Source organism: Linderina pennispora (assembly GCF_002104995.1).
Source record: "Linderina pennispora strain ATCC 12442 chromosome Unknown DL89scaffold_14, whole genome shotgun sequence".
NCBI lineage: Eukaryota > Fungi > Kickxellomycota > Kickxellomycetes > Kickxellales > Kickxellaceae > Linderina > Linderina pennispora.
Genome location: NW_024468262.1, coordinates 44393 through 63841, shown reverse-complemented (window position 1 = coordinate 63841; position 19449 = coordinate 44393). Strand labels below are relative to the sequence as shown.

General features: G+C 54.4%; 7 protein-coding genes across 7 annotated transcripts; 5 read left to right on the top strand and 2 right to left on the bottom strand.

The window, feature by feature from the left end:
- Positions 1–424: 424 nt before the first annotated feature.
- Positions 425–2343, bottom strand: DL89DRAFT_324684 (GTP binding protein 4; the record flags this gene model as incomplete). The annotated part of the gene is made up of 3 exons (XM_040891475.1): positions 425–991; positions 1023–1646; positions 1687–2343. The coding sequence occupies 3 exons, from the start codon at positions 2341–2343 to the stop codon at positions 425–427; spliced, it is 1848 nt and encodes a 615-aa protein (XP_040740673.1).
- A 388-nt stretch (positions 2344–2731) lies between these two features.
- DL89DRAFT_295103 (uncharacterized protein) lies at positions 2732–3872 on the top strand (the record flags this gene model as incomplete). The annotated part of the gene is made up of 5 exons (XM_040890601.1): positions 2732–2773; positions 2853–2960; positions 3013–3213; positions 3248–3606; positions 3635–3872. 5 exons carry the CDS (start codon positions 2732–2734, stop codon positions 3870–3872), a joined length of 948 nt encoding a protein of 315 aa, XP_040740672.1.
- Positions 3873–3988: 116 nt separating this feature from the next.
- DL89DRAFT_295102 (uncharacterized protein) lies at positions 3989–5611 on the bottom strand (the record flags this gene model as incomplete). Its single annotated transcript, XM_040890600.1, has 6 exons — positions 3989–4193; positions 4222–4313; positions 4363–4645; positions 4683–4739; positions 4774–5307; positions 5442–5611. The coding sequence occupies 6 exons, from the start codon at positions 5609–5611 to the stop codon at positions 3989–3991; spliced, it is 1341 nt and encodes a 446-aa protein (XP_040740671.1).
- A 1310-nt stretch (positions 5612–6921) lies between these two features.
- DL89DRAFT_295101 (P-loop containing nucleoside triphosphate hydrolase protein) lies at positions 6922–10092 on the top strand (the record flags this gene model as incomplete). The annotated part of the gene is made up of 4 exons (XM_040890599.1): positions 6922–8494; positions 8807–9614; positions 9665–9863; positions 9895–10092. The coding sequence occupies 4 exons, from the start codon at positions 6922–6924 to the stop codon at positions 10090–10092; spliced, it is 2778 nt and encodes a 925-aa protein (XP_040740670.1).
- Positions 10093–10603: 511 nt separating this feature from the next.
- Positions 10604–11004, top strand: DL89DRAFT_259840 (uncharacterized protein; the record flags this gene model as incomplete). The annotated part of the gene is made up of 2 exons (XM_040885723.1): positions 10604–10821; positions 10872–11004. The coding sequence occupies 2 exons, from the start codon at positions 10604–10606 to the stop codon at positions 11002–11004; spliced, it is 351 nt and encodes a 116-aa protein (XP_040740669.1).
- A 760-nt stretch (positions 11005–11764) lies between these two features.
- DL89DRAFT_259839 (uncharacterized protein) lies at positions 11765–14111 on the top strand (the record flags this gene model as incomplete). The annotated part of the gene is made up of 6 exons (XM_040885722.1): positions 11765–12349; positions 12441–12713; positions 12739–12838; positions 12891–13024; positions 13088–13361; positions 13396–14111. 6 exons carry the CDS (start codon positions 11765–11767, stop codon positions 14109–14111), a joined length of 2082 nt encoding a protein of 693 aa, XP_040740668.1.
- A 97-nt stretch (positions 14112–14208) lies between these two features.
- Positions 14209–17628, top strand: DL89DRAFT_269755 (phospholipid-translocating P-type ATPase). The gene is given in 13 exon segments (XM_040888419.1): positions 14209–14456; positions 14500–14847; positions 14876–15133; positions 15228–15290; positions 15310–15666; positions 15692–15884; positions 15919–15959; positions 16003–16167; positions 16190–16609; positions 16689–16908; positions 16931–17089; positions 17207–17295; positions 17358–17628. The coding sequence occupies 13 exon segments, from the start codon at positions 14253–14255 to the stop codon at positions 17601–17603; spliced, it is 2763 nt and encodes a 920-aa protein (XP_040740667.1). The 5' UTR covers positions 14209–14252; the 3' UTR covers positions 17604–17628.
- The last annotated feature ends 1821 nt before the right edge of the window (positions 17629–19449 follow it).

Sequence of the window (19449 nt, the reverse complement as noted above, 5' to 3'; positions counted from 1 at the left end):
ACTGCGCGATGGAGGACGCAGCGCCAGCGAAGCGGCCAAGAGCGGGCCAGAGTATTGACGCTGGGGGAGAAGCGGAACAAGTGGATGATTCGAGTTTGCCAAAGTACACTGTGATCAAGATCCCGCTGAGCGTGAGGGCAAAAGCGTTTCTGGGTAATGACAGTGACCAGCCGGAGACCGACAGGACAAAAGGAAGCGAATCGCAAGCACTGGTTCTGTACAAGCCGCCGGCTGTCAGACCACGGACCCCTCCGTCTGCACCTCGGCTACAGGATGACGGCGCCGCTATGGACATCGACTAGCGCGACCCCAAATGCAGATATAGAATCCTGGACAGTGTCCTAAAAGCATGTTAATAGAGATTTGTAAAGTGATATTGTGAAGTTCGGATATGGACTATAGAAAAGAAACTGCTTTGGGAGGTTTAGCGACGGTCGTTGGAGCCAACGCCACGCTTGCCTGTGAACAGATGCTTGGGCATCTTGGAGGCAATCGCGCGGTCGGCCTCACCAGCACGGGCCATGACGTTCATCTTGCGAGTAGACTTGGCCTTCATCTTATCGGCAACGGCCTTCTGGCGCACATCCCTGAGACCCATGGTCGAGCGGTCGCGCTGGGTGGACACGGCACGGGCAGCAAGGCTCGACGAGCGAGCCAACTGGACGGCCGGGTCGCGAGACTCGGACCGGCCGCGTTTCCGGCCAACGGCCTGGGCACGCTCCTCGGCGACGCTCGGGTCAAGACCGAGGGCCTGCAGGTGCTCGACAAAGTCGTCGGTGCCGGCAATCGTGGCCTTCTGCTTGGTGGTGAGCTGGGCCTTGTTGGCCTTGTTCATGCGGTTCTCGACCGCAATGACCTTCTTCCGCTCGCGGATGCGGCGGGCAATGTCCTTGATGCGGGCCTCCTCCTCGTCCTCCTCCTCCGACAGCGAGTCGTACAGGCCCTCGGCAGCCAGCTTCTCCTCCTCGCGCTCGAGCTCGGCCAGCTTCTCCTCGATATCCGGGGTCGACGAAATCGGCAACGTTCTTGCCGTCCATGATCTCGGGGATGACGTCGTACATCCACTCGTCGTTGCTGAGCTTGTAGTGCTTCTTAAGGTCGACATTGAAGACGCCAGCACCTCCACCCTCGGCCTCCAGGTCGCGCTCGAGACGCGGCCGGTCGGGGTCCTCGGGGTTGTACTTGCGGCGCTTCTGCACGGCATCGGGGATGAAGGCCGGGCGCTCAACTGTGTCGCGGCGGCCAGGCTGGGCGACATTCAGCTTGTTGAGCACGCTCGAGACCTTGTGGCCCTTGAGCTTCATGTCGACGCGCTGCTGCAGCAGCTTGTCGCACGCCAGGTCGCGGGTCTCGATGACACCCTGGTCGAGGTACGAGCTGAGCTGTGTGATCTCGATGCCCTCCTCCCGGACCGCCTCGACGAGCTGGCGCTCCTCGGGCTTGATGTCGTCAAGCGTGCAGGTGTCGATCTTGGAGACAACCAGCAGCGTGGGTTTGTTGGCGAACAGCGGCTTGATCGAGTGGAACAGGCTCATCTGCTCGGCGACCGAGTAGCCGCACTGCTCCGACAGGTCAATGAAGAACATCACGCTGGCGCGCAGATGCGCCAAAGCAGTAATCGACTGCATCTCAATCGTGTTGCGCTCCTCAAGCGGGTGGTCGAGGAATTCCCGGCGTGTCAATGACCTGCCAGCGCAGGTACTTGTAGTCCATATGGCCCACAAACAGCGACTTGGTGGTGAATGCATACGGCTGCACGTCCACGTCGGCCCGCGTCACCTTGTTCATGAACGACGACTTGCCCACGTTCGGGTAGCCGCACACGATCAGTGTGCGCGTGTTCGGGTCGATCGTCGGCAGACGGGCCAGATGCTGGCGCACCTGCTCCAGATAGCTCAGCGAGTCCTTCTGGCGCTTCATGATCGTCGCCATGCGGCCCATGGCGGCGCGCTTCAGCTGCTTGCAGCGGTACAGCGAGTCGCCAAACTTGAGCAGGCGCACGTAGTCCTTGCCCACTGCGTCAATGAGATGCTTGGCCGTGTTTATCTGGCCCAGCGCAAGCTTGTAGTGATCCTTGTCGTACAGTACGTTCATCAGATCGGCATAGAACGGGTGCACGTTGTCGAGGACCGGGAACTCCTCCAGAATCTGCCGCAGCTTCTCGTCAAACGACTCCTGTGTGAACTTGACCTTGCGCATGTAAAAGTTACGGATACGGCTGATCTTGTAGCCCGGGTGGATCACCGTCGGCGTCTTGCGCTGCGTCTTTGACAGCACAATGTCCAGGAAGTCGCTGGCCTCAGGCACCGGCGCTATCCGCTTGAAGTTGTAGATTGAGGCCATGGCTAATAATCGAAATAATATATAAGGGGCTTTGTGTTGAACCGACCGGGGATAAAGCGAAGCAAAGGCAGGGGCAAGAGAGAAGAAGAGAGCAGATGCTGCCGCTTGGCCAGCACTAAATAATGCGGCAGTCCATCTATTTGTCTAAAATTTTTCCTTGCGACTTTTTTTTTTTTGGGTCCATCCGCAGATGTGATTTGATAGATCAGCATCAGAATCAGCGCTTGATACGGTTGGCGATCAAGAGCTGCCCCTCATTTCGGCTGAGCGGGGGCTGGTCACGCTGCGCCGATTTCGCACGGCGTTACCACCTCTGCGCCTTGTTTGTCCGGACCGAGTCCCCTCGCTGCTTCGCTATCCTTCGCATTTAGACTAATTCCACACAAAGATGAGTTTCTTCGTCGGCCTGACAGCAGCACTCCTGGGCAACGTCGTCATTGGAACCGGCCAATGCCTGCAGAAATACGCCTTGAACAAATTGCAGCGCGAGTGGGAGACGCGGCGTGTAGAGCACAGCGTCGGCACATCGGATTGGTTACGAAGCCGGATATTCGAGCAGCCTCGATATTCGCTCGCGCAGTAACTCGCTAACCGGCCCCTCCTTCAGCCAGCGTGCTGTAACCGCTGCGCAGCCCTTCCGAAAATGGGCCACGCCCGCGCTACACTGAGAAGCTGTGGATAGTGGGCCTGCTGATGAACTATGCGGGCGAGCTGTTTGGCAATTCCGTTGCGCTGTCGTATCTGTCGGCGTCGGTGGTTGCGCCACTGGGAATCATCGCAGTTATTGTCAATATGGTGCTTGCTGAGCGGTTCCTAGGCGAGCGCATCACGCCTAACCAGCGGTACGGATTCATGGTCATCATGGCCGGAGTTGGATGCATTTTGCTTGGTTGCGCCAAGGAAGGCTGCAGCCGACGACGCTGTGCAGTTTATTGAGGTGGTATCGACATCGGGGATTCTTGGGCTGTTTGGTCTCTTCTACATTGTGCAGGCAGCGCTGATTACACTGATTCGCTCGGGCCGGCAGTCGCTGTTCCTGTATGTGCTGGTGGCCTCGCTGTTTGGCTCTATGAACGTCATGGTGTCCAAGATCCTGACCATGTTTATGCGCCTGCGCTTATCGTACTCGTCGATCCCGAACCCCGCCGACATTGTGTTTTACGGGGCAGTGGAGGCTGCCAAGGTGCGCCCGGCGCTGCTGTTCCTGACTGGGCCCCAGGTACTTGCTGCCATTGTCATGGTGGCATCGATTATCGGCCAGGAGTCGTTCCGCCAGCAGGCTCTGGGCAAGTATCCCGGTCATGGAGTTCCAGCCTGTGTTCTTTGCCACGTTCAACGTTGTTGCCACGCTGTCAGGTCTGCTGCTGTTCAAGGAGCTCGACGGCTGGATGCATGGACTGGTCTTTTTCTCGGCTTTCTTTGTCGGTATTGGCTTTATCCTCTACGGCTCAAAGTTCTTGCAAAAGGCAAGGTCGGTCAGTCTGCCCTCGCACATCCGCCTGCACAAGGAAAACCTAAAGTCTCTCTAAGCCAGCATACTAGAAATACTCTGCTCGCGATGCGAGCTCGGCTGCTAGTCAGCATATATATACACCACATTCCCAATAGCTTTCAAAGTATAAAAAAATTAGCTGTATTGCATATCTTACTTGACCTCTGTCACAAATGGCTCGTCATCCACATCTGTGGTTGATACTTGGTCCTCCTTGGGGTCTTGCCCATTCTCGCAATTCAGCCCCAGCGTCTTTGACGTAGGGTCGACATCGCGGATGTCGCCAGAGGGAATCGACATGCGAAGTGCTCGCCACTGCAGCAGATCCACCACCCCCCGCTCCTTGAGCGTCAGGAAACTCATAGTCTTGGTCGCTTCTGCAGAACCTCGTCAGCTTGCCCAGCGTGTCCTTCAGCGTCACGCTCTGCGCCTCGTTACCGATGCCCTCCAGCGACTCGACATCAGTTGCCCACACCTCCTCCAGCCCGGCCGAGCCCATAGGTACACCCGAAGCCCCGATACTGTACGTCACGCACCTCAAAGAACGACTGCGCTGCCGACTGCATCTCGTCGACCAGCTCCGGCATCGGCACCCCCTCGAATGGCTTACACGACCCGGCCTTCCACCTGGCCCAGTCGGCCTCGTGCATCAGCATAAACACTGCGGCTCTGCGGAACGTGCCGCGGTCGCGGGGCATCGTCAATAGCTGGTTTCCGGCGCGCTCGCTCAAATCCCGCAACGTCTGCTCTTCGGCATCGGTAATCTCCATATTCACCACTACGAGCTTATTCACTGCGGCTTCCTTCAGCCTCTCAAAGTTCTCGCCTGCCATTCGATAGCGCGTACTTTGTGAAGATTAGCAGCTGCACCAGAATCTGGCACTTGAATTGCGGGTCACCTGAACTGTAGCCAGAGGAGCCGCGGCGAAGTCAGATACTTTAGCGGAGCCGTGTCGTGCATGGCTGCCGTGGCTGTCGCCTGTGGCTGATTCTTGTGCTCGACCTTGCGGAACTCCTCAAGCGCTAACTTGGCTGCTTTGACAAAGCTGTCAAATGACTCGGGCCGGTTCTTAAACACTGACTGCGGATTCGCAAAGCACTCTTGCAATGACCAGAACGACCGATACAGCTTCTCTTCCCGGCCCCCTTCGTCGAGCCCTGCTGTGTCGATTGCTGGGATATTTGAGGTGTCGAAATCACCGCGCACATTGACACCCGAGCGCTCGGACAGCGGGAAGCTGTTGGCAATGAAAATCTGCACGCTGCCAGCAAACTCGCCCATTGTTGCGTGCGGAATGCGTCGCAGCAAGCTATTGCAGATTTTGAGCATCGCCACGCCCTTTCCGGTGGTCTCCGCCATCACCTTGCGCACCAGCGCTGTCCGCGTTTCCAGGAACCCAAACAGCTCCTGGGCAACTTCGATGGACACCGAGTCCATGGTCTCGATCTGTGAGCGAAAAGACAAATGCTGGCTCGAGTGTACTGTCGCTGCAGAGAAGGATGGCAGTGTCGAGCAGTGCCTTAATTTCACTCAGAGCCGCCTGTGCTTCCGGGTGTTTTCGCCAGCTGCTCAGTGATGTCAGATGCCAGAGTGTGAAATGCGTACTCGAAATCGCGCTTGACTGTTTCGCCTTTCGGACTCAGGGCTTCGCGGATAGCCTTGGCTGCAGGCTCAATAGCGTCTACACTCGGCTCATCTGACTCAGCCACGCTGCGTTCCAGAGCCAGGCGCGCAGCCTGCTGGATCAACTCTTGGTAATGCTGTACTTGGTTCATGGGTGTGATGCGGGAAGCGGGGATATACTAGTTGACCAGACTCAGCTAATCTTGCGTTTATTTTGGAATACAATCAAGTACTTTGAAGGTGGACCCGTGCCATTTTGGGACTCGACTGCCGGCTGTCAAGAATCGAGGTTTCCGTTTTCCCCTCCCCATGACCAGGGCGCTGCATGGCAGCATTCACTGGGTCGCTCGCCCCTTGAGCGGCTGCAGAATCCAGATGCTTGGTCATACGGAGTTCCTGTTCTGCGACCACTGCGGCATGGAGAGAGTCCCTGGAGGTATCAAATAGACATACAGCCCGCTCTTTCGCCTCTTTCTAGCTCTCTTCGTCCTAGCGTGCTTTTTACCTTTCTACGTTATTGAGCAACCGAAGGATGAATACACCCATTTATTTTCCACTCTTGCTATTTCAGCTACCCACGTTGGCATCCTACTTGATGCTGGATTGCTTGCTGCAGTGGTACTCTGGGTTCCCCGCAAGGGCCTAGTTCAGCCAAGCATCCGCTTCCAAATCACCAGCGGTGTAATTTCTCTTCTCAGCGCGCTGGCAATAGTGGCTTTCAGTCAACATAGGCCATATAGGCTCAACACTGTCCCTCCTGGCTGCTGTCACACTGTGTGGACAGACGATGAGATATGGCACTGCATCCTCCTACCTTGCACTCCTGCACCTTGCACGCTTATTCCGCTTGGCGTTTTCTCCTGTGTCACATGTGGTTCCAGGCCTGTACATCGCAATGTCTGCATATGCCCTGCTTGCTTGGATGCTACTTGCTCCATCGGACCAGCGTCTAGTTGCTCGACATGTCCGAGGTGTGCTCTGTCTAGACACATATTCCTTTGCCCAGATGTGCAGTAAGCGTGTTCCCACCTTTGATGATATCGATGATCCCACAGTTAGCCAGAAACTGGCTGATTCTATTGCAGAGATTCAGTTCGACCCCAGCAAAAGGTATTTTGTTATCCGCGGCCTGCTCTCTGCGACATGGAGACATACAGTTGTCATGACCGGGCTAGACACACTTGTTGGCATGGCGCCGCACTACCAAAGCATTGTCCTGGCCAAGATCCTAGAGGCTATTGACCACAAGGAAGTAACAAATCATTCGGAGATACTGAGACTCTGGGCTCTATGGTCACTTCTATCTCTGTATTCCATTGGCAAGAGCTATCTATCCCGTTTGGAGAGTTACCACAAGGACATGATAACAGCAGCCATGCGTACCAAGTTGCTGCGCATTTTTACAGCTCGCCACGACTGTCCAAGGATGCAAGAGGTATTCGATAGGGCCTTCTGGTACAAAATGCACGCGACCACTACCGGCATCCCGATGCTTCTCTATATCCTCAGTAAGACCCTGGCAAACTCGATCAACATTTGGGTCCTGTCCACCAAAATTGGATGGCGCGCTGTTATTCCGATTGCTGTGACGGCGTCATATTCCATCTCATCGCATTGGATAACGGCTAAAACGAACGAGTTCAACAAACAGAATAAGATCAAGCGGCAGCCACGGTTTTACACGAACTTTGGCACCATGGCAGCCAACATGAGGACAATCAAGTTTTATGGCTGGGAGCGTGCGTTCTACAACGTCCGCGCAGATGATTATAACGGCAATATTGCAGTACCAACTGCGCTGCGCCTACTGGGCTTTACCATCGGACTAATTGGCGGGTCGATTTCACAGGTGGCAGCGGCGCTGACAGTGATTTCGTACTTGCAGTCATCAAACACGCTCTCGTACCCAGATATCCTGCTTGTCATTTCGTCCACAGCTGCGTTGTCAGAACTCGTTTTGTCTGTTGCTGGAACACCAGAGGTGCTTCAGCGAATGCGCAAGAACGAGGAAGATATTGCGAGACTGATCGTTGAGCCTGTGCAAACATTTCTGGATCATGGACCTCTGAGCGCTACCAAGGCCATTGAAATGAGCAACTGCGAGTTCCAGTGGGGCGAAGGCAAATTCTCGCTGAAGCCAATCACCCTAAATATTGCTGCTGGCGAGTTGATAGTCATCATGGGCAGTGTTGGCTCAGGCAAGTCATCGCTGGTGTCGGCACTATGTGGCTCTATGCAGCTGACAGGTGGTGATGGCTGTATTTATGGCCGTATCGGGTATGTCGGCCAGAAGCCCTGGATCATGAATGCCACGTTTCGCGAGAATGTGGTTTTTGGGCGCGAGTACGACGAGGCATTCTATCAGGAGGTGCTTGTGGCATGTGCGCTGATCGAGGATGTCAAAGGGTTCCCAGCAGGGGACATGTCTGAGATTGGCCACAAAGGCATCAACCTGTCGGGCGGACAAAAGACACGGCTGGCGCTGGCCCGTGCAATCTACTCGCGTGCAGATGTGTATATTATGGACGACATTCTCGCTGCTGTTGATGCATATGTAGAGCGACACATTGTTGACAACGTGCTGACTGGACACGGGATAATTAGCAGCAAGACACGGATCCTGGTAACCCACTCTGAGCATATTGCTCCACTAGCCAGCAAGTTTATCACAATGACTGATGGATGTGTGGAAGTCGCAAGCCAGGTCCCTATTACAGTCTCTGCCAGTTCACCCCAGTCACCCATCCAACCTAATGGCGGCAGCAGCAACAATAGTAGCGAGGGCGGGCAGGGGATGTTTACCGCCAACCCAGAAGAGAACATGCAGGCCTTTGAGTGGCCATATATCTGGAGGTACCTGGCGATGAGTGGGTACAGCGGTGTTGGCATCTCTCTCCTGATTCAGGTTCTCAGTACCTATGCGATATTCTATGTCGAGAACTTGCGCATGGATCTGCTGTCGGACAAGAACCACGATACTATGATGCGATCACTGCAGCAGTACCTGGTTGCCGACGCCCTTGTTGACGTGTTCCGTCTGCAGATCCACCAACTTGAAATCTGGATTAGAAGACGGATCTGGTCACAGCGCGTCAATGAAACTACTCGTGTGGCAATACTTGGCGTTCTGCTCCATATGCCACTGTCACTGTTTGAGAGCCTCCCTCGACATCTTACCCACAGTTTGTTTCGCATGGACCGAAATGTTCTTGGATTGCTGTTGCCACAACTCCTATGCGCTAAGGCTGAGACAGTTTTCAATGCTGGCTATGTGATAGCGTCTGTCATTCGCCGACTGCCAGTGATTTTCCTTTTCGCACTACCGACAATCTGGATTACATACTTAGTCAGGCGTCTGTGTACGGCGGCGCGCGACAATCTATGGAAGATGCTCAAGTCAAGCACGCGCTATAACCCCTATGGTCTGACAGCAGAGGTTTGCATTGGCAGCGACATGATGCGACTGAATGGTGTGCTAGAGCCGTATCTCAACAGATGCACCTCACTGTTCGTCGATGGATGGCTACTGGATATCAAATGGCGGCTTCCTGATACATTTGAGGCTGTGGTGCGAGATCTGAGTATTGCCGGCATGAACTCTGTTGTGCTGCTGTTCAATATCTGGCGGAGGCTTGATCCAAATAGCACACTAACACCGGGCGAAGTTGAAATGATGATGCGGCTTTCAGAGCAGTTCCTACACCGCCTGCGCCAGATGCTTGGCATAGCAACCAACCTAGACAATCACTTGCCGAGCCTAGCCCGCTATTACACATACCAGGAGCTACCGCGCGAAGAGCTTGGCAGAAGCACGGGTGCCTCGTTGCCAGAGATTTGGCCATCGGAGGGGACAATTGAGTTCCAGGACTACAGCATGCGCTACCGCAAGGACCTAGACTTGGTGCTTAACCAAGTTACATTTGCGGTGAGACGGCAGGAAAAGATTGGTATTGTCGGGCGCACTGGTGCTGGCAAATCGTCGTTGACCCATGCTCTGATGCGCATGGTCACGCCAGCGAGCGGCTCTGTATATATTGATGGTGTCGATATTTCGAGTATTAATCTTAGCGCCTTGCGCTCATCAATCAGCATCATCCCACAGGACCCAGCTCTGTTCAACGGCACTATCCGCGAAAATATGGACCCACTCCACGAGTTCACAGATAGGCGAGATTTGGGCTGCCATCCGCCGTGGCAAAATAGAGGACTATAGTCAACACACCGACCGAGCTGTACCGCACTGACGACCAAAACAGCGGCCCATGGGTTGAGGGCACAGGTCTGGACAAATGGGTGGAGGATGGCGGCAAGAACTTCAGCATCGGACAGCGCCAGCTTGTTAGTCTGTGTCGCGCACTGTTGTGGAAGCGCAAAATTCTGGTTCTCGATGAAGCAACAGCGAATGTTGACACAAAGGACCGACCAGATCATGCAGCGTGTTATCCGCGAGGAGTTCAGGGACTGCACGATCCTGACCATTGCACACCGACTCAGAACTGTCATGGACAGCGACCGGATCCTGGTCATGGATCAGGGCAGAGTCGCTGAATTCGACACTCCGGCCAGCCTGCTAGCCCGAGACTCGCTGTTCAAGAGCCTGGTCGAGAGCATGGAACTGAACGAGAAGCGCTGATAAGCGCACGCGATGATGGGCATGCTGTATCAGGGCTTTCCGCCATCTCTTTGCCGTGGAGTTCACATGGTCGCATGTGGTCGGATCTTCAAGCTAACCCGCGGGTAGCAATCGTCATTAGTGTGCAAAAATCCTATTTTTACTTTTTTCTTGGCCTAGCGCGAGCCATCCTATTGGCCCACCAGTGGCGGCCCATTGAGCCCACCCAGACTGCGAGGGAGCGAGCGCCACCAGCAATCAATGGGCTTGTCCCCTTCTCTCTTTCTCTTTGTCTAGCTTTTTTATTCCTCTTATTGTATTCGCAGCTCAGAACCTCCCCTCTTTTCATCTACTTAACGGTCCTTTTTACTTTCGTTTACGAAACACGGCGAGCTTGCTTTTATTTTCCCTTTTCCTTCCGTACCTTTTTATTTTCGCATCTTTTTTGTTCACGCTATCGTTCTCTTTGTTTTCCAACTCTGGCAGCAGACACGCCTGGACGCATATACACACATAATCCACAGCCATAATAATGTCGACGGGGTCATCAAGCACCGTTGACGCTATCATCAAGGGCATTTTCTCGGGCAGCCTCACAGATGCCAAATACCAGTATCTGTCGATTATCGGTCTGCTGTACCAGGTAGGCATTAACATTGCTATTGGCGCTGGCGCCTTTCTAGTATTTGTGGTGCTCCGACCGACTAATGCCCGGGTATACGCGCGCCGCTACAAGCACATGAAGGGCAGGTAAGTCGCCGAGAGTGCCTGTGGGGAGGGCTGGGTGCTTTTCTTTCCAGGCTCACGGGGCATCCTGGGTGGTGCAGCGGGATGAACTGTGAAAATATGGAATGGATGGGGATCGTGGGGACAGATGAGCACAGTGTGAGCAGGGCGAGCACAGAGCGAGCAAAGAGCCTGCATCTACTGTGAACGAAAACGAAAATAAAGTCCGAAATGTCCACCCATCCGGGTTACTAAAAATACTTGCTTTTTTCCCCTTCCGCTTTCCGAGTAGCCGACGCCCGCCTAAAATCGGAAAGGGGTACTTTGCGTGGGCGCCTGTGCTGTGGCGGGCTGACGAGCAGTATATTTTCGACAACATTGGGCTGGACTCGGTGATGTTCTTGCGGTTCTTCAAGCTCGGGATCATTCTGATGGGCATATTCATGGATTATCGGCACCTGCGTCATCCTGCCGCTCAACTTTGTCAACGGCAACAACGAGTTTGTGACAGGCGATCTGGGAAAGTTCCTGCTTACCTGGATCACGTTCTACCACATCACCGACTTGAAGATATTCTGGCTGCATCTTGCAGCCGCGTACGTGTTCACCAGTGATTGTGCTTTACTTTATTTGGCGCGAGCTGCGTGCCTTTATCGTTTTGCGCCAGAGGCACTTTGCGTCGGACACGTACCAGCGCCTGACTGCAGTCGCGCACATCTGATGGTTACGCGTGTTCCCGACGACCAGCAGAGCGACGAGGCCCTGAACTCATTCATAGCCAACCGCTGCACGTCCGTGCTGCCCACCCAGGCATCCATTGCGCGCAAGCTGGGCCAGCTCCCGACACTGATTAATGAGCACGAGCAGCTGGTGCGGAAGCTGGAGAAGGTGCTGTACAAATACCTGGCAACGGGCAACATCGGCCAGGCGCAGCGGCCGCAGGTCAAGGTCGATGGCGCAATGGTAGATGCGAATCGAGCACTACACGGTGGCCATTGAGGAGATTGAAAACACAGTCAACCAGGTGCGCCGCGAGAACCACACGTTCAAGCCCACCACGGTTGGGTTTGTGTCGTATGTCAGCCCGCTTGCTGCCCACGATGCAATGCGCGGGCTGAAGAATGTGTCTCCGGCAGTTGTAAATCTGGCGCCGCACCCAAAGGACGTCATCTGGACCAACGCCCAGATGCCAAAGTCTGTCCGCATCGCGCGTGTGTGGAGCGCTCGTGCCATCTCGGTGCTGTTTTGCTTTGTCGCCTTCTGGCCGGTAGCAGCACTGACGTTTATCGGCGATGTCACCAATATCCAGGCGCTGTGGCCTAGCACTGCCGAGTTCTTTCGCCGGAATGATTTCATCTCAACCATCTGGCAGACGACATTCTCGCCGCTCATCCTGACGCTGTACTATATTGCCGTGCCGCACGTGTTCCGTGCCATCAGCCGCTACCAGGGCATCCCAACCAAGACCGCGGTCGAGCGCGCAGTGGTCAAAAAGATGTACGTGTTCTACATCCTCTCCAACCTCATCGTGCTCACGCTGGTCGGGTTTGTGGTGCGCGTGGTGTTCGCCAAGCAGAACTTCAAGGACAGCATCACCACGCTGCCGGCACAGTTTATATCGGCGACTCAACAACAAGAACCAGTTCTGGACTGCCTACGTGTCGCAGAGGGGAATGAACGCAATGATCGAGTTTGCGCAGCCCATCTCGCTGATCATGATTTTCATCAAGCGCTACACCCGTGACCTGACGCCGCGCGAGCTGCGCGACCTGACGCAGCCACCCGATCTCGACTACGCGCCTATCTACTCACTGTATCTGTGGATCTACACCTATCAGCATGTTCTACTCGGTGTACGCCCCGATCACGTTCCCGTTCGCATTCCTGGTCTTTGTGCTGGCCTATTGGGTGTACAAGTATGCTGTGATGTACGTGTATCAGACAAAGTTTGAGACGGGAGGCGACATGTGGCAGTCAGTCGTCAACCGCATGGTTGTGTCGCTGGTTCATCTTCCAGGTCTATCTGATAGGCTGTATCAAGGTCCGGCATCAGCGAGTTCACCGACCGTCCTATCGAAATGGCTCGCGCACAGTACATCGTATATGCACTTATTCCGCTGCCCGTGCTGACATGCATCACTGGCTACATGATGATGAAGAAAACCAACCCGCAGGTCCAGTACATGCAGCACACCCCCGAGACCGAGAGGCTTCAACATGCAGCGGAGTATGGCCGAGGATGCCAAGGAGTCGCTAGGGAGACCGCTTCCTCCACCCGATGTTCTCGCAGCAGCTGACCACACCCGTTGTCGACCGCCGCGTGCGCCATCTGCTGTCCAAGGTATACCGCGGCCGCACATCGCTCTTTGTCGACCCCAACGGCCCTCCACCCACGCAGGACAGCATCGAGACCAAGTTCAGCGGCGGCACGCTCACCAGCAACCCGTCGTTCATCTCGGGCGGCAATACACTCGAGGCACAGAGCATGATGGACGCGCGCGACCGCCGCGACTTTGACGGCGCGTCGACGGCGATGGGAATGTATTCGAGTGGACCGGGATCCCGTCGGTATTCGATGGACAGCAATACGACGAATAGGCGAGATGGTGGAGCTGCTGAGCATGGGCAACCAAGGGCACAATGCTGCCTTGAGCCCGTCCGACAGCCGCGCCAACCTGCTTGGCAACGCACAGCCGATTTCGCTGTCCCGGTCGCCATCGCCACCGTCGGCCAATGGATCGAGTCTGTCGTTCGGTAACCTCGATGACCTGGATAAGCCGCACGATATGAATCGCGACACCTTCGATCCGATTGATCTCTACGGTGGCGGTGATTCCAGCACCAACGAGAAGGGTCATATCGGTATGCTCCAGCAGCAGCAGCCGCCTATGCCTTACGCCAACATGGCTCCTCCTCGCTACGGCCAGCCTGGCCCAAGACCGAACATGATGTGGCCTGGTCCTCCTGGCGGTCCCAACACGCGCCCAGGCCCGCCTGGTCCGAGACCAAACATGATGCAGCCTGGGCCTCACGGCCCTCCTGGTGCACGGCCCATGGATGCGCCCAAGACCACAGATCCGTCCCAACTACGGCCCGCCCCAAAACAACCACAGCCCGCCGCCCAACAGCTTCAACCAGCGCCCGCCTCGCCCGCAAGTCCGGCCTGGGCCAATGATGCGGCCCCCGCCTCAGCAGCAGTTCCAGCATACACAGCAGCAGTTCCAGCACACACAGCAGCCACAGCCAGGCCCTCCCCCGCCGTCGCAGAACCGCAACGTTCCTCGGTGGGACTAGAAAAAATACCACTTTTGTAGACTGACATTGCAATAGACTTGCACGTGACTGAATGTTGCTAGGAGTGATGAGCATGGTGCCAAGAGCGCTTGCGGACCTACTTCATTTCCGCATTCAATTCGTTATTTAATTCCAGCACCTTCTGCTCTGCCACCTGGAAAATGAACATGCGGTCTGGTCGTTTTGGAGGATATGCACAGCCGGCATCCGGGAGACATGCAGAGGAGCCAGACGAAATCCCGCTGCGGCGACTAAGCTCGGCGTCTGGACGCGACTCGCTGTCAGACTCAATCGGCACGCCGCTCATGGCGACGCAGGACGATATGCACAATGACATGGTAGCACTTAACCTTGGGCAACCGCCAGTATCGAGCAACCGAAACACAAAGGACAATGTCGCGAACAGAGCCCCTGAACCCGCTCGACAACTCGTACAAGACAAAATTCGCCGCCAATGTCGTCAGCAACAACAAGTACAACTTTGTGACGTTCCTGCCGCTGGTGTTGTTCGAGCAGTTCAAATTCTTTTTCAACCTGTACTTTCTGCTGGTCGCCCTGTCGCAGTTTGTGCCGCAGCTGCGGATCGGCTACCTTGTCACGTACGTAGGCCCGCTGGTGTTTGTCTTGGCGGTTACTATGGCCAAGGAGTGGCACGACGACCATGCGCGCAAGAAGCGCGACAAGGAGGCCAATTCACAAAAGTATGCGCGCCTGTCTTCCGACGGCCGCGAGGTGATTCCCAGTGCGAAGATCCGGGTCGGCGACCTGATCATCATTGACAAAGGACCAGCGCGTGCCTGCAGACATGGTGCTGCTGCGGACCACCGAGGCGTCCGGTGCTTGCTTTATTAGAACCGATCAACTGGACGGTGAGACCGACTGGAAGCTAAGGATTGCCGCTGCTCCGACGCAGAAGCTAGCCGACGACATGGACATTTTTAGCCTGCACGGAGCTGTGTATGCGGGTGCACCGCACAAGGACATTTACGATTTCGTGGGGAACCTGACTATCGAGCGCGGTCTTCCAGGCTCGTCCGGACCGGTCACAACGCCGCTGGGCGCTGAAAACTACGCTATGGGCCAACACTACTCTGGCCTCGGGCACTGCGATCGGCTACGTAATCTATACGGGCAAGGACACGCGCGCAGCGATGAACACGGGCCAGGCCAAGACCAAGGTTGGAATTCTTGATACAGAGGTCAACCGGCTGTCGAAAGATCCTGTTCTTAGTCACGCTAATCCTGTCTCTGGCTATGGTCGCCCTGGACGGATTCAAAGCGGTTTGGTACGTGACACTGTTCCGATTCCTGATTCTGTTCTCGTCCATCATCCCGATCAGCTTGCGTGTCAACCTCGACATGGGCAAGACATTCTACTCGATGGGCATTGAGCGCGACAAGGAGATCCCCGACACTGTTGTCCGTAACAGTATGATCCCCGAGGAGCTTGGGCGGATTGAGTACTGTCTGACCGACAAGACCGGTACCTTGACTCGCAACGAGATGGAGCTGAAGCGGATCCACATGGGTATCATGGCATACACACTCGAGACATCTGATGAGGTGACCCGCCATGTTCGCAACAACCTGAAGGACAAAGTCTTGGAGTCGGGACTCGGCAGGCCAAGCAGCGGATGTGGCAGAAACCAAGCCCGCGGCATTGGCAGTCGGCCACGGAAAGGCACGCCGAGATATGCCACAGCGCGTTTTTGACATGGTTGAGAGTCTAGCGCTCTGCCACAACGTCACGCCGACCGCCGACTATGCCCATGACGATGCATCGGTTGCTGTCAGTAAGCCCATGTCGTACCAGGCGTCTGTCTCCAGACGAAGTGGCCATTGTCAAGTGGACCGAGCACGTGGGCGTGGTTCTGGCCGAGCGCACATTGACCAGCATCACATTGCGGCTAGGACGCCCTGATTCCAGCCTCACAGAGCGGCTACGGCATAGCGCCTACGCTGGCATACGATATCCTGCAAGTGTTCCCGTTCACCAGCGAATCGAAGCGCATGGGGATTGTTGTCCAGAGCCAGCACTCTGGCGAAATCTACTTCATCCAGAAAGGCGCCGACACTGTCAATGTCCCGGATCGTGCAGTATAATGACTGGCTCGATGAGGAGTGTGGAAACATGGCCCGCGATGGCCTGCGCACGCTGGTTGTTGGCCGTAAGCGCCTGTCAAAGGAGGCGTACAACCGGTTTGAGCGCGCATACCAGCAGGCAAAGGTGACTGTTCTGGGCCGTGCTGAGGCCATGCAGCAGGTTGTTGCTGACTATCTCGAGAGCGACCTGGAGCTCCTGGGTCTCACTGGCGTTGAGGATCGGCTGCAGGACAATGTGCCAACCACTCTGGAGCTGCTGGGTAATGCAGGCATCAAGGTGTGGATGCTGACAGGCGACAAGGTCGAAACGGCCACCTGCGTTGCAATTTCAGCCAAGCTAGTTAAGCGCGACCAGCTCATCCACGTTATCTCTGGGCTAAAATCGGCGCACCAGGTAAACGACGCGCTCGAGACCGTTGCGCACAGTAGGCGACTGCTGCCTGATTATTGACGGAGACTCGCTGCATGTGGCGCTGGATTTCTTCCGTGATGAGTTCATCGAGATTGCTGTCAAGCTGTCCGCTGTCGTCTGCTGTCGCTGCTCGCCCACACAAAAGGCCGACATCGTCCGGCTTATCCGTCGCTTCACAAAGAAGCGGGTACTGGCCGTCGGTGACGGAGGCAATGATGTCAGCATGATCCAGGCCGCAGATGTCGGCGTGGGCCTGGTTGGCAAGGAGGGCAAGCAGGCATCGCTGGCTGCTGACTTTTCAGGTTATGCAATTCTATTACCTAGGTCGGCTGCTGCTGTGGCATGGCCGCAACAGCTACAAGCGATCAGCCAAACTGGCCCAGTTCGTTATCCATCGCGGCCTGATCATCTCCATCATGCAGGCTGTATTTTCTGCGCTGTTCTACTTTGCGCCGATCGCGCTTGTTCCAGGGAATGCTGCTTGTAGGGTACACCACGGTGTATACGATGGCGACCCGTGTTTTCGCTGGTGCTCGATCGCGATGTGAGCGAGGACATTGCCATGCTATACCCAGAGCTCTACGCCGACCTGACCTAAAGGGCGCTCGCTGTCGTACAAGACTTTCTTTACATGGCTGCTGATCAGCATCTACCAGGGCGGCGCGCTTATGATGATAGCCGTGTGGCTTGTTTGACACAGAATTTGTGCATGTCGTGTCAATTGCCTTCACCGGACTGGATCCTGAACGAGCTGCTCATGGTCGCCCTTGAGATTCGCACATGGCACCGGCTGATGATCTGGTCTATTCTAGGCTCGCTTGTCATCTACATTGCGTCAATCTGGGTGCTGCCTGCATATTTTGACGCTTCATTCATTTTGTCTGGTGCATTTATCTGGAAGACGCTGGTGATTACTGCTGTGTCGTCAGTACCATTGTATATCATTAAGCTCATCAGTCGCATATATGCTCCACCATCGTATGCTAAGCTCACGTAAATAAATCATACTGTGCTTTTGGGAACCGTGTATATGACAGTATCCATCTTGAATGCAGAAACATAATAGAGCAGTCATGCATATAAAATGGTGGCTCATGTAGATATTGCCAAGTGGTGCTAGTGTATTTTCTACAAAGCATCGACACAGGAGCGCTAGATTAAATAGCGAAGACATATGTACCTATATTACCACATGCCGACTCCAGCCAGTCCAGTTTCTTATCCGATTTCCCCTGGTTTGCTATCCGCAAGCACAATACAGCGCAGATATCAGGCAACCACAAGCTCATTCGCCGTCGTTGGTTATTATTTTTCGCCATATCTTCTACCAACCCCTTGCTGACGCAGTCATCTACTCTACTTGGCTCACAGGCACGACGTAGACATGATACAGAAATGGCCACACCACCTGGTGTTACAACACTCCACTTCCTGGAAGCTCTGTCAAGCAAGACTGCATCTTGCCGAATTGCTATGGCTTGTGAAGGTTTTTTGCGCTTATTGTGATGGATATATTGTCCTATTGTTCTTGAGCATTATCCCTTGGCCTCCTACCACTACACGGCTGACTGATACCAACAGCGGTTATTGTCTTGCCAATGCCCCTGCAATAAGTGCGAGGGCAATTGAATGGACCTTTCGAGAGCTCTCCATGGTAACTTTGAACAGAGTTGGAGTGGACTACTTGCGCACTTTTCCCCTGTTTTTTCTTTGGGATGCCACCATTCTAGCTATTCGCGATAATACAGTGATAGATGTAGACTATGAAACCCCCAGGTATCGAAAAGCTTGTCAGCGCACAAGATTAGACACAACAGTAAGCGAGGGTCGGTTTATCTGCCCAATATATCCACTATACCTATCATACCAAAAACTATCATTGTAGTAGCAGTGCTTGCGGGTTGGGAATGGCTGGTTCCCAAGGTATACAATACTGGGCTGGCAGTGGCTGTGAGTGGATTGTCACTTGAATACTTGATGCTGAAACTAGTGGAGTGGGTGGCTTTATGGAGGAAGGGCTTGAGTTTAATACTGTTGACATTCGGGTCCGGAGTCCCCTGCGCCACCATAGACAAGACCGAAACGCATACGTACAAAGGCCCAGACAGACGACCAGCCTTCCTTCTGCCTGACATACGTGTCGCTTCATGGCTGAAAGGTGTTATCCAATCTAGTGGTAGCATAAATGTATCCATATAACCTTCAACCAACAATAGTCATTTGAAAGTTACAAGCTATCTAGGAGGCGTGTGTATATGCGAAAAGTCCTCAGTGTTGGGGACCATGGCGCCTAATTCTACCTGATGGTTAGTCTACTGACAAGAGTTTGTAGCATAGAAACGCTGTTTGGCTTGCCGCAGACACTTGGTACAAAACAGCTTGCCCAATATATGCCACTACTTCAACACAATCTAGCAGAAAATACACAGTACATCTGAGGCACACAGGTCGCAGCTGAGCTTGGTCAAAACACCCTAGTCAAAAAGCAGCCAAGCGATGGCATTTCCCAAAGGACTTGTATATAATCTGCATTTAGGTTGGAGATGCTTCTCTTCCTTTCAGCACAAGTCATATCTCCATAACAGTTTGCAACAATTTCAAATAGCATCTCTTTGACTTCTGAGGAATCTAATTATCTACAGCCTGTGCTACTCAAGCACTCCAACTTTTCTGTCGAGGTACCTATTGGTACTGAGCTTTTGTCCAAGCGCAACCAGGCTGGATTCTCACCTTCACTGATGAGCCATTTGCCATTACCAGCAAAGTAGAGCTTACCAGCCTTCTTCATTCATTATTTTATGATGCCAGATGCCTTTCTTCTATCAGCGCTCATCGTAGCCCAC